Source organism: Amblyomma mixtum, chromosome 7, assembly GCF_055824585.1.
Source record: "Amblyomma mixtum isolate Tamu chromosome 7, ASM5582458v1, whole genome shotgun sequence".
NCBI lineage: Eukaryota > Metazoa > Arthropoda > Arachnida > Ixodida > Ixodidae > Amblyomma > Amblyomma mixtum.
Window position 1 is genome coordinate 35,103,005 of NC_143018.1, and position 14,150 is coordinate 35,117,154.

The 14,150-nt window shown below is 48.0% G+C and overlaps 1 protein-coding gene across 1 annotated transcript in view; it reads left to right on the plus strand.

The window, feature by feature from the left end:
- The window catches only part of LOC149335632 (uncharacterized), a 48,057-nt gene extending 34,439 nt beyond the window's left edge, over positions 1-13,618 (plus strand). Inside the window, exons 8-10 of the mRNA XM_089552220.1 lie at positions 2,256-2,645; positions 3,965-4,102; positions 10,049-13,618. Coding sequence (XP_089408346.1) covers positions 2,256-2,645; positions 3,965-4,102; positions 10,049-10,113 — 593 coding nt within the window. The 3' untranslated portion in view covers positions 10,114-13,618. The remainder of the gene's footprint in view (positions 1-2,255; positions 2,646-3,964; positions 4,103-10,048) is intronic.
- Positions 13,619-14,150: the final 532 nt, after the last annotated feature.

A 14,150-nucleotide genomic window follows, 5' to 3' on the forward strand; every position in this document is an offset into this window, starting at 1 on the left:
TTCATGGTGTGATCAGTTGCTGTGCATGAATCGTTCGCTAGTTGACTAGCGTGTCTAGCCTGGCTGTGATGGTGGTTGACGTCCGTTTCTGCTGCACATATGCGGCGGTAACAGGGTACATTGGATGCTTGGTTGAGACGGTGGTTTGGATCTAGCAAAAAATGGCTCTGTGTGAAACCCGCATGGTAACTTGAAGCAGTGAAAGCAGTGGGCTGTAAATGGGCTGCATGATTAACAGCCAGCTGCACTGTCCACTGGATTTTTAAAAATTCCACAAGGGACTTGGCATATGATGTCATACCATTAAGAAAAAAAAACAAACAAAAGACATGCACTTTACGCTGTTATTGGCAGTTTGTCATTTGTACTCTCGAATGGCATCAGAAGTGCAAAATGGCAATTTTTGCGAAAACCATTGCTTATATGGCTAGATTGCCTATTTTAGTCGTAGGAGTGTTAACTTACCAGTCACCCATGTCTGGCGTCTGGCTGTAGCATCAACTTCTTCAGCTTCGATACAGAGTTTGAGATGATCCGTAAACATGTTGTGCCTAATGCTAATCTAAGCCAGTGCTCTGCGAGCTTTGAGCCTCTGTTTCTCGGCTGCTATTCCGCAGCTAGATATGGTAGACTCGGAATCGACTGCGCATAATCTTAACAGCATTCTAAGCAGTAGTAGTGCCAATTTCTTGGAGAGTTGTATGTAATATGAAGCAACACAGAACAGTCCAGAAGAATAGGTCGATAGCCGTAACTTGCGGTTGTGTAGAGTGTTAACTTACCAGTCACCCATGTCAAGTATGTAGGAAGCTATGAGCAGTTTTGGTTTTTTTACTGCTTTGTGTTAAAATAAAAGCTGCGCTGCAGTGCTCCAATCAGATTTGGTTTATTTTAATCTGTCTTTGATGCGTGGTGGCCTAATCGGGATCCCACTTAAGGGTTTAATCAGTGTTGAATCAGGAAGCGGCAGCCAACACGGTAGGTTGTAGTTGCACTCGTCGCACAGCTTTGGTAAAGTGAGCAAGTCTGTAGCATTGGCACGATTTGTGGGGCATCAGCTGCACTGTACTTGTTCTTTTGTGAATTATTGCTGCTGTACTTCGTCGGGTCCCACATTACATTATGCTTTGCAGTGACCGAGAAAGGAAACAACATGGAAACATAATAAATTAGGGAGCCAGAATGCAGGCGCTGTTAGCAAGGCAGAATGCATCCATATGGTGGGACGCCGTAACAGTTAGAGCGCGTCAAACACTAGCATTTATAGAGGGCTGTTCTTTGGTGTGGTTGCATTGATTGTGTAGCACACCCTAATGCAGTCTTCATGTTTCACGTGCGGGTATTAGTCGCTGTGCATCTGTCTTTTCTTTTTATTACCAGTCATGTGGAAAGCTGTAACAATGCTTGCAGTAGAACGCACTACTTGCCATTAGGTGTATGTGAGGAGAGTTTGCTGCATTTGATTCAGATGCCTAGCTTCAATGGTTGCTACTTCCGAACCCAGAGTAAGGGAAAAAGGAAGCGTGTGTGTTTGTCCAATGAGAAGCAGTATTCATTGGTTATAATGTTGGAGTAATATATTTTGTTTGTCGAGAGATTCTCTGGGAAGCATTCTTATGTGTAGAAAATATTCCTTGGAAACTTGGAAAAGCAATAAAAAATTTGCACTGCCTGTTTCTCTTGGAAATCACTGACACCATCAATACAAAAAGACAGTTTCTAACTGTTTTCATGCAAACCAGAGTAATAACTGTGTCACACGGGCAGGTTCAGTTTGCAGTCGGGTTGGGGGCCTTGAGATTCTGAATTTGTAGCGAATGTGAAGGCATTGTGTTACTGCTGTGGGAAAGGCTCTCCTGTCATTGAGAGGTTGCACTTGCGGTGATGCCGTTCCCACTGATGTTGTATGTATACGAACAGTCTGGCGACAAGTTTAAACTGAAAGATGTTTTACAATCAGTCTTAATCGCCTTAACATCTACTATTTTTCTTGGTAGGGTTCCACGGTATGCCATTCACTTGATAAGACTGTTGACTTGATGGCCATTGGAGCCGCGTGTAGTAGCTCTTAATTCACGATTGGGTTGATAAAATGATGTTTCGAGGGCTTTCGAAGTGCCTGTGTGATATCATTGTATACTGCTTAGGAAAGCAGAGGCCCTTGCCGTAAGGGGTAGACCATTTAACTATTCAAGAGGGATACAGTCTTGCCACAGATCACTGTGTGAGCCGCCGCTGTTCGCTGTGCCTCGCAGTGCCCTCTCCCGCTGTCGTGGCCGAGGCCGGAGAGTCGGACCACTCGAGCGAGGAGGAGATGTCGCTGAGTGAGCTCGCGCACAAATCGCGGGTGCGGCAACCTCGGCTGCCACCGCCGCCACGGCAAGGCAAGGAGAATGAAGGGCTTGTTGTGACGGCAGCCGACTCTCCCGCTCCGACGACTCGTCGTGAGGATGGCGGCCCCGGCCGGCCAAGGCGGCTGACGGCAGCGGTGGCGGGGGTCGAGTCCAAGGCAGTGCGGTCTAGGCTGGGGCAGCAGCAGATGCAAGGCGGCCAGCAGCAGCCACAGGCGTTGGCAAATCAGTCGCCAATAGCCCTCGTGGCTTCCCTCTCCGCCGAGCGGGGCTCAAGGCGGTCCCCAGCCACAAGTGAGCTTGCCCTTCTTTACGCGGGGGTCACTCTCACTTGTCGTCCTTGGAGAGGCTCTCGCCGCTGTCTTATGTTTCCCAGTCATGTTTACCAAATGCTGAGTGTACTAGAACACCATCAGAATGGCCTTGCATGAAACAGCTTGATATAGAAAAAGCACTGGTTTTTCAGTTGTGTTTTCCATGCTTTTTGCAGCTAAAGATACCATTATGCAGGAAGTGGCAAAGCCCAGCAAGCTTGTTATACTACAGTAAAAGCTCGATAATTCGATATCAATTAATTTGAAATCATAGGTTAGTTCGTAGAATTTCTGTGGTTCCATAATTTCTAGTGTAAATTTTTTTCGCCAACCCGAAATTGCCAATGTTTGACCGATAAAGCAGCCATGCCATGTCTTAGTTGAACTTGACAAGTAACTCGGCGAACAAGTTGTGTGTCATTCGGGCTTTTGTATTGTCCTCATAGCATATGGAAGCATAGCATCCAAACAACAGTGGCATTTGAGACTTGCCAGTGATGGTAGCAGCACAGAATGTGGAGAGCCGATTGGGCAGGTGATGCGTGCCACTTGACTGGCTGGGACGGTGAGGTGTGCCATGTGGCCGATATTTAAACTTCTCATATCGCTGTTGCTGGTTGATCAATGGTCATACACAGGCAGTACTCACTTTCAATGCTGCTAGTCTCGCAGTCACCGTGGTTCTTCCACATTGGACGCTTTGCCCGGACAGCATACATACATACATGCACTGATTGACCTTACAGGCTGTTGGCGTGTGCTAGCCAGCAGTTGTTAAAACTTCAATGCCACCTTTTGTATCGCTTTTTTGTGTTGCCACTTTCTTTTGGGAGGAGGGGTTCAGGGGGTGTCGTGTGGACTAGGAAATGCTGTTCAGTCTATGCTCTTGCTGGAGGCATGCTTTTTTGACTGCGGGGAGGGGGGGGGGGGGGGGGGGGGGGGGGAGGGGGGGGAGTCCCGGCGCCTCGTCATTTGGTCTACCCGATTGGTGCAGTGTTCATCTCAGTTTTATCTGTGACACTGTGCCATTGTCCTGATACACGTTTTGATGGCAGCATCCCCTTCGCAATAAGTGAGCATTTGATATACCTGTGGCCATCGTAAGTGGCCTCAGCCGTATTCCCAGCTCGGCAATAACAAGTCGGTTGCACTGCCTAAGCAGTGGTGCCAGTTTGGTGTCTCTTGTTATTGTGATTTTATTTTCACTCTACATGCACAGCCACTACTGAGAGGGAGATAACTTGGGTGTGCAGTGTGCGCATGTGCTGATGGCTTCCGCGATGTGCGCTTTCGGTGCAGTGCCCTCTGGCCGTGACCACAGGGCATCTCCCCCGCGACTGCCGAACCAGCGCAACTTCCGCCGGGACTCTGAGGTCAGGGACGAGGACGCCGTGGTCGTCATGAAGAGGAAAACCAGGGCGTCAGGCCCTTCCACGGGTGAGACATCTTCTGCAGGTTATAATTGTTTGCCCCTCACCTTGTCCGAACTAGGGAATGCTGGGAAGCAGTACGGTGGTTCAGCGAGTGAAGTGACTGAAACCAAAGCAAAGTTTCAAGTGAAAGGTGACCTCCGTTCCCAGGGTTCTGAAAAGTTCATTTGAAAAGCTGCAAGGCAGTTGTGCTGCTGCATAATAAACCTGGTGTATGGGTAACACTAAATTCGGTTGTGTGAATATTGAAGTTGCAGCGGCCTGTACACACAAATTAAAAAAAAAAAGCCATATTTTCTGCTCAGTTATCTAGTCCAAAGCTGGGTGCCACCAGTACATGGATGCGGCTCCTGTGCGAGACCATATGGTAGGTTGTTTGACAGCGATTGCTGTGAATATGGCCTTAGAAATGGTCATTGTGCGTCTCAGGCTCTAAAACAGACCCCACCTCTCCTCTCCCACCTCTCCCGAGGCAGCAGTAGGCTCCTAATGATTGAAACTTTATCGAGACCAGAATACTGCACGGTTGTTGAATTAAGGGGAGCATCTTGTCAGATCAACGGGAAGCCCCCAGTCCCATCGTTGTCTTCTTTGTCACCGTTGGTTGCGCCGCCTTCATTATATCTTTCACTGTGAACAGTTAACCCAAGTGATGCATACCGTATAATCTTGTGGAAGTGCTGCACCTGTGGACTAGATAACTGAGGAAAAAAATGGTTATAGGTTTTAAGTTTGTGTATGGGCTGCACCTTCAAAATTCACTCCCGAATTAAAAAAAAAAAACGTGCTGCCCTTACTTGAGTTTATACGGTACCCTTTAATGTCCTTGATGTTGACAGTGGTGCCACATTGTCAGTCAGTTAAAGGGGAAGTTAGAATTAAGGGAGCTCAAATTGACAGGAGTCTATTGTAAGAGAGAGCTTTCTCCCCTACGCGTCTCTCTTTCGCAAGCAAAAGATCGAAACAGAGGTAGAAAAAGTGCTACCGGAGTCCACCAATTCTTTTACCGGCCATGACACTTGGCTGTCAAGACACTAAGCGGGAGCTCTGTACGTTGCCAGGGGCGACTGCGATGTGTGGCGCAAAGTGTCGTCGAAGGGCACTGAGCGGATTTTACGGAAGGTGGCTGCCGTTTTCAGCGAGCGATATCGTGCCGGACTGGACTGTCATATAGTTTGTGCCATTCATATCCCGTGCTGCTACCGGCGGGCTGTGGGTGACTGCCGCAAAGGGTGCTGAACACCGGCAGTGCACACTGCCTCTCGTTCCAGCTGAAGGAAAACTCAGAAAAGGGGTTCGCCATGCCTCATCTGTGCCACTGAACAGTGCAAAAATTGGAAGCCTGTTTTAAAACACTCCTGCGCGAGTGACATTATTCGTGTCAATGTCATGTCGAGCTCGAAGTACCAGTGGTAACTCAAGTTGGGCGCCGTGCCAGAGATGTAGTAAAAGTTTCACCAGGGAGTTAAATTCAAGGAAGTGGGTTCGGTGCGGTAAACCTCTTGTCACTTAATGACCTTAAAGGCAGGGCAGAAAGACAAGGCCCAAATTTTTGCTTCGCAACTGGCATGAAGATAAATTTCTTGCGGCAATTAGTTTATCTCAGTTTTGAAAACAAAAGTGAGATAACCTAGATACTATTTGGCCATTTAGAAACTAAATGTCCAAACCAAAGAACACCAGCAATTTGCATGAAAGCTCGTACGTCCCAGGTCAGGTGGTAATGTCCTTTTCTTTAAAGGTGCACTGAAGAGGAATCTGAACTCGTCTTTTTGCCACGGGAACTCAATCTACACATTTTGAGCATTCTTAGAAACTCCGATTTATTGCCCTGTGTGGCCGATTTCCCCAATTAAATCGAATTAACGTCCGGCTCCCGCCTTTTTTTTTAAATTCTGCGTGGTACGGTGGGCGGAGTCGACCAACGCGTGGAGCTCCTTTCACCCAGTCCCGTGGAGGCTTTGCTTTCGCTTTATTTTGTTTTTTAGGTTTCCATGAATAAATAGTTTCATTCGCAGATAATATAGCCGCAAAATAAGCCCGAAGAAATAAAAATACGCGCGGACTATTTGCTACTACGGACTACTACGTATTACTCCGCCGATGGCAGAGCGGCAAGCCGCCACGGGACTGGGTGAAAGGCGCTCCACGCGTTGGTCGACTCCGCCCACCGTACGAGGCAGAATTTAAAAAAGAAAGGCGGGAGCCGGACGTTAATTCGATTTAATTGAGGAAATCGGCCACACAGGGCAGTAAATCGAAGTTTCTAAGAATGCTCGGAACGTGCAGATTGAGTTCCCGCGGCAAAAAGACAAGTTCAGATTCCTCTTCAGTGCACCTTTAATGACCTTAAAGGCAGGGCAGAAAGGCAAGGCCCAAATTTTTGCTTTGCACCTGGCATGAAGATAAATTTCTTGCGGCGATCAGTTTATCGCACTTTTGTTTTCAAAAGTGAGATAAACTAGATATTATTTGGCCATTTAGAAACTAAATGGCCAAACTAAAGAACACCAGCTGTTTGCATGAAAGCTCATACGTCTCAGGTCACTTGATAATGTCCTTGTTTTAAGCGCCCATAAAATGTGGCACGTATGAGGGACTAAACGCGAAGTGTGCTCACAAAGTCCTGCGTTACTTGAGACTGGTCGTGCACCAATAATGTAACGTGGCGGCCAGCCGAAGAATGAGGCGTGGTGAACGATGGATAAGAGATGATTTTAATGGCCGCTGGCCTAGCGTGAGCGCTCCGTGCCGCGCCACTGCCAGCTTTGTCGTCTTCGTCACAATATGTTAGGTCCTGCCGCACATATACCTTCAGAAATGTCACGTTTTGAGATGAAAACCATGGTATGTGCGTTTATGAGTGGCGACTGCTTCACTTCTGTGTTGCATAGAGTTAAGCCAGACATTTTCATGCTGATTGCATGCATAGTCGCTCTCCGTATTGGCAGGCTGTAGCGAAATTTTCGCCTGCGACTTTCTCGTAGCAGCTGCACTCATAAACTGTTCTTCCAGAACGCATCCCCTTCCCATTGTAAACAAAGGGCATGCAGGTGAAAGATCCAAAATGCAGCTGGTGGATGGGAGCGCGGTCGCTGCCACTTTGACTTGAACTCTGATGTGTGATAATCAGCAGGACGGCCCTTACACGAGTATATGCGGTATTGGTTCCCTGCAGATAATTTGCATTTCATGCAGAAACATCGTAAATCGTGTCAGCTCTGTCCTGAGACATAAAACGCCCGTGCCACTTCCACGTCCTTGGACAATCAGCGCCTCTTTGTGGCACCTTCTCTCTCTGTTTCAAACTTGCAGCCAAGCTTCGTGACCAGTAGAAGTATTGAAGGGGATCTCGGCTATATTGGACTTCAGTGTGATTGCAGAATATTTTGATATGTTGATGCAGTAGCGAATTGATTTTTCGAACTCCAATAATCCGGACTTATGTGATATTTTGGACTCGCTGGAAAGCCGTCACGCACCTCATAGGAACCTGTACATTTTCACAACTGATATTTCAGACTGTGGAGTCGAAAAGTTAGGTTTTTTGGACTAAAACAGATGCCACAATACTGTGGAGATTACTTTTTAACCGAAAGCCCGTTTTTTAAAAATCTAAGATAGACGTGAGCAAGCGTTGCTGTCGCAAACAGCTTCTTCACTGCCTTGATAGGTGCCATCTTGGATTTAAACGGAGTCAGTCGGACGGATTAGCTTGGATAGGCTTGGCATGTGTTCTTTATTGTTGCCAATAGAGTTAATGGCATGCTTGTCTGTTGCCATCAAGGCGGCTTATGTTCAAAATAGGACAGGGCAAGTCGGGAGGGTGTAGGTGGGGCAATGAATGCTTTCGCTTCTGTTTGCTTCTTTTCGTGGGTTCCCACTCTTATCTTGGATGTTCCTCTCAACTCTAGTTTGGTAGACAAGAGCAGTAGCAGCATTTGCACGGAATTTCCAAGGGGATGGTTTGACTGTTTGATATAAACATTAATTTGATATACCATGTAAACGCTTGTAAGGGCCGCACTTTTTTTTTTTTTTTTTTTACAGATTCGAGGGCCTATTTTTGGGGTGCGGCCCATATACAGTAGGACCTCGTTAATTCGAAGTCCATCGGACTGCGAAAAATCATCGAACTAACCGGGTTTTCGAATTATCAAGAATTGACGAAAAATGAGAAATAAACGTACGAAACATGGCCGCATCAACACTGCACCTTTATTTTGCCTGAAAAACGGTCACTTGAAGTAGTTATCGATGCGCGACTGCTTGGCGCGATAGTTAGAGGTGCGTGTATACTCCGACGTTCTCGGCGCGCAGGCGAGAGCCGGTTGTGGTCGGACACGTCAGATCAGCCAGCCGCTCCGACGCGAGGCAGCGCCATGCAACCGCCGTAGCGCATGCACAGAACATTCTTCTTTCAACACGCCACCTGGGAGAGGAGGCCAGTGGCGAAGGGGGTAGACGGGAGGGGTGGCGTGGGAGGCGTGCGCGGTGCATTCTGGGTAGGCGGCTTCGGCGCGCTCGGCACGAAATAGAGACATGCTCCGCGGTGCGGTCAGAGTGCGCCGCAGCCGCCGGACACGTCCACGGTCATCGCTGTGCCGCGCGTGTGCTCGCTACGTCGGAGTATAAACGTGCCTAAACACAGAACACGTTTGGTCGCGGCACCGAACAATCAAAACACTACGAGCAGCGCCTGCCACGAGCTAGACAAACAATGGAAACGGAGCCAGAAAAATTGTGACCTGTGGCACCTGGTTGTTGCTTTGTCAACTGAAGGTAGCCTCCGAGACTAGTAGTAAACTGTGCAGATCGCTGAGGCACAGCAAAGCACCGGAAACCGAAAATTGATTTACAGTGCCGCCTGGCAACCACTCCGGCAACTCAACTATACTGGCCTCAGAGACTGGCAATGCATTTTTGTTCACGCGAATCACGGAGGCCACGGTTTAAGCCTACGTATTATGCGGTTAGGGGCGTGCTGGCTGTTCAAATTATCCGGCAAATTTTGCATGGAAACTGTTGGGACCGCTGAAAACCTTCGAATTATGCGGGATTTCGAATAAACCGAGTTCGAATTAACGAGGTTTTACTGTACGCGATGTGCTAAAAAAAATTTTTTTTAAGGAAAAACACACCAATCAGGGAATGAGCAGCATTTATTCTACGTTCATCTGCCACTTATCGTCACTCGCGGAGTATTTTTACTCCGAGCTGATGCTGTGCTTTAGTGCATGCTCATCCCACAAGAAGCCGCGCAGCATATCCATTGTCAACGCATAGCCTTCGTTCCGCACTTCCATCACATAGCAGAGCAGCTCTTCTTCCAGTTCGAGAAACGCTCATGGCTTGCGTCGGAAAGCGCGCTTTTTGCAGCTTGATTTTCTAAATGCATCTTTTTGATTGCACCATCATCGGATGCACTTCTCGGCCACGTCAAATTTTCTGCCCGCTGCACGCATGCCGCGTTCGAGAGCTGACTCCCGGCCGTGCAGCTATTAAGGTGCTTGCCCATCTTGCTATAACTGCAATGTTCGGTGGCAGCACACGAAAGCCAAAACCACGGTGAACTAACACGCTACCACAACACCCGTGCCTTTGGCAGCTGGAGCTGGTGATACTGATGCCTATATAGATAGCGGGAGCGGCAGGAGCTCACGGTGGAAGAAAAAGTTGACGATGATGATGACGAGCCACGGCCCCGGACGCCATCTGTTGGCGGTACCTGGAAGCTCGTGTGGGCACGTGTGGCCTCCACAATCAAGCGCACCGTTGCTTGTAGCCGGAGCTGATCTCTAAGGCCGCAGTGCATGTATTTCGAAGGCTATTCTTGTGTGAGTTGTGGAAAGTTTGGGAGTGGCCCTTACACGAATATATACGGTATCCTGGTGGGCCTTTGTTTAAACTGTGCCGCTTTCTTTTTTCCCCCTTCCCCCCAACTCCTTTGCAGACCCGCAGCAGGAGGCAGCAGCCCCAAACAAGCGGCGGCGCTACTCCAAAGACAGCCATAGGTAGCAACCACCCACGGGGCCTTAGGAATGCAAAGAACACGCGCGCGCACTTGTACACACGTATTACACATTGCCGAGTTCACACACACCCGGAAGTACACACTGTTGCCATGTGCTACCACTGCTACTCTCATGCTACCTGCTCTGTACCACCCGCTGCTGCTGCTGCCGCCGCTCTGCGTTCCGTGGTGGCGCCCTCGCATATTTTCCACCGAGGAGCTGCCGCACGGAGAGGGGGATGCCTCACTTGTTAGATTTTGCTCTCTTTCTTTTTCTATTCCCCCCGCCCGCCCCCTTTCTTCGCTTTCTCTCCTTTTTTTCCGAGCCCCGCCCTTTTCCTGGTCTCTTCCCGGTCGACCCTGTGGCACCTGCTTCTCCTTGCAACCTTCTGGCCCAAGCCAAGCTGGAGGCTGTGTGCGGGATGATCCGTTAGACCAGCCACTTTCGTTGTCGGGGCAACTGTTTGCGGTGTTATTGGTGTGGGGCCTGGGCTGAGGAGTTGGGCAAACTGGACGTCTGGACACTGTTTTCTTGCCGTAAGCAAGGGTTTAGGAAACGGCTTTCACTTGTGTCCATCTGTTGTCTTGTCAAGCTGAACTGATGGCAAGGACAAGAACAGCTTGGAATAATCTTGAGAGGTGAGACAAGGGAAGGCTGTTCTTTTTTTCTTATTAAAGTAATCCATGTCCCGGTCAAGGTAATCTTATTAGCGCTCATCCTGTCTCTTTCTCTGTCTCCCGGTTAGAAGTGCGATTTTACACATTGTGTTTTGTATGTTTAGTTCTGTGACACTTATTGAATGGCGATATGAGTGAGTGCAATACTCATGCTGCAGTCTTGGCCATCGTTGCGCTCGTGTTTCAGTTGCGTGAGCAGCTTTTCTTCTTTAATTGGAGCAGGAAGTGCCTATGAACATGTGGGAAGGGGGGTTCCCGTGATTATCTTCTAGCTTCGTTAGTGGGCTGAAGTAGTGGCCGCCTGTGTGGACTCTTGCAACAGGCCCGTAGCCTTGAGAACTATTAGACCATGCATAGCAAAATGCCCGCTAAAATGTCGTCACATTTTTGTGGGTTAAGGGGGAAGGACTGAGGGTAGACAGCTTTCGCCCGTGTTCAGTGGTTAGCAGGTCTCCGAGACGTCCGCCTTTTTTTTTTCGTTTTCCCAAGACTGCGGCTTCCTTTAATATCACCAAACAGCCGTGCATCGACATCAAATGCAGTTTCTGGGGTTTCTTTCGTCTTATTTTCTGTCTCTCCCTATCGGCTGTCGTTTCTTCTCTGCGTTTTTTTTTTCCTTTCGGTTTAATGCAGGGCTTGCAGTGGCAGGTGGTTTATACGCTTTCTCTGCTACCAGCGTTAGTTGGTTGACTCCTCCTCTTGGCTTTGCGGCAAGGAGCTCTTTAAGAGCTTCGAAGTAGTCCTGGGCTCCGTGGCTGTGGACGGAGGTGGCAAAGAGTGCTGGTGACCAAGGGGTGAACACTAGTGACTAATAAGGCAGTGCTGAGGCCGGTTGTAATGCAATGCTTTTTCATATCTTTTTTTTTGTCTTCTTTCCCCTCTCGTTTCCTTGCACCCTCTCCTCGTCGTCCCTCCTGCTTCTGTTCTCTATCTCACCTTTTCCTAGTGAGATGTCTGCAGTGAGACACAAAATGAAAAAAAAAAAGAGAGAGAGGTTAGAAGAATTTATACATAGAAGACCACTTGGATGATGTACTATATTTGTGTACAGAAATGTGAATGACACTGAGAGAAAGGTAGACGCGCGTTGTTTCCTTTATTGACGATTTCTTTCTTTTTTTTTTTTTTGTCTGCCTGTCTCTCTGTTCTTGGTTTTCGTTACAATGTGTCATTCACCTTTGTTTTTGTTTTTTTTTTTCGCCACTTAGTGTTTTTCATCATTGTGTCTGCATAGGTGCGTGTGGATAAGGGCGTAGAAACGTTTTTTTTTTTCCTTAGTCTCTACACGCTTCTGCTGCCATCGCATTGTAAATACATCATGCCATAGACACACACATGCGTGATGCATTGTACAGAGTGTGCAGAAAGTTGCTTTTTTTTATTATCTTTTCCCCTCGTTTCATTTTGCCGGCAACAGGGCCATGCAGAGGGGGAAAAAAGTACTGTTCTGTGTTGTCTGGGTTCACTGTTACATGCCTACTCCCTTTTAAAGATTTTTTTTTAGAAACCTTCCGAGGCAGAAATGTTTGCCTCCGCCTCGCAAAACCTGCTTACACGATTACTTTTGCCCTGTACATTGCCGTTGAGCCGCCTGTGTTGTTTGCGTTTTTTTTTTTACCCCCTCCCTCGAGAGAGGGAGTTGTGGCGCAAGTTTCATCCCATGCACGCATGGCGGCCCCGATGAGTTATGCGTTGCTTGTACATATAGATCCAGCGTTTATTATGTTAAGTGCCTGTGTATTTCTCTGGCCACCCCTTTTATGTTTTTGTGCTGTTGCAGAGTCAAAGATCGCCACTACTTTTTATGATTTTTTTTCCCCCCTTCTTATCAGGCAGTTCTGTGGGAGTCTGCGTGTTGTGCATTTCTCACCCTCCCCCCCCCCCCCCCCCCCCCACCTTCCTTTTCGCCACCTGCTGTTTGTATTGCTCTCTTCCCCCGTTCCGCTCATCAGACCTGCTCCGTTTTTAAAAGCGAGAAGTCATTTGAAGTCCCTCCCTTCGTCACCCCACACTTTTTTTTTTTTTTTTACCGGACACACGGAAAGGGCTGAGTCTTGGGAACTGCGTCTCCGGCTGTGCTTTACTGGTTTCCGTGCCAAGGAAAGTTGAGTGCAGTATAGGCAGCCGAGGATTGGTGTCCCAAGTGAGCGTGCGAATTCTCATCTACTTCACCACTCTGTCGAGTAGTCCGTCACTCACACCGCCTTTTTATGTTCTTTTTTTTCTTTGTTGTTGATGGCTGACGACTCTATTTAACTGTATTGTGTTGCACAAAGAACAAATTCATGGACGCTCATGGCAGTGCTTCGGTGCATAGGTTTTTTTTTTCTTCTCTGTTTCTTTTCGACGCTGAGCGGTGACTGCAGTGTGTTGTCCCTACCTAGCGTATAATAGCAGCAGCTGTTAGAGAACAAAATCTGCTACGCCCCATGTAGCCATACCAAAGCCTTGAGAGGTGAGAGACGGAAAGGTGTTCTCAGCAGACGGATGGAGAGAAATTTTTTTTTTTTTTTCGAAATGGGTGCAGTGCAAGATAGAAGGCATCGACAGGCGCTCTCTTTTGCGGTCATCAGTGTGTTTTCCTCGTGACATTGTCCCACTGTTCTACCCCCCCTCTTTTAAAATTTTTTTCTCTGCTGCACATTTCCTTAGCAGCACCTCCGCTATTGTACATATTTCCTTCTGCCACCACACATTCTCTCTCTCTCTCTCTCTGACTGCCCGCTGTACAAACGATTTCAGGGCAAATATATTTTGTTTGGGGCTCCGTGAGAGCGGGTAACTAGAAGCAAAAGGGCCTTACGACGATGCAAAAGAAGAAAAAAAAAAGAAGTTGCCTCTCCTGTCGGTACTGTAACGAAGTATAATGCCTCTGTGTGGTATATGCACTACTGCTCCAGTTGATTCACTTCCTCCCCCCGTTTGAAGAAAGGAAGCCTTTGGTAGTGGTTCGAAGGGACGTTTTCTCTGGAGGCTGCTTCGTCCTCTTCTGTGCAGTTTGTTGCAATGCCACTCCTCATCCTTCCCCCCCCCCCCCTTGCCACTTTTCACATTTATTTATTGGAATCCCGGTCTTTATCGAGCACAGCCTGGTTGTGGACGACGTGCCCAGCGGTTATCTCTTCCCCATGTTGAAAGCCTGTTGGCTGGTTAGGCAAAGCTGTCAGCAATGTGCAGAGAGAATTGGCTCACTGATAGTTACGTGTGTCCATGTGACCGTAGCAGCTTCTTTTTATTTTACTCCCATTTTTCATGCTGCCGCCGTCAATGACAGCACCTGTGGATGACAGGCTCAGTTGTGGAATAACCAAATGCATCGATTAAACATACCTTGTTGCCCCCACCAACGAGGAACACACTTTTT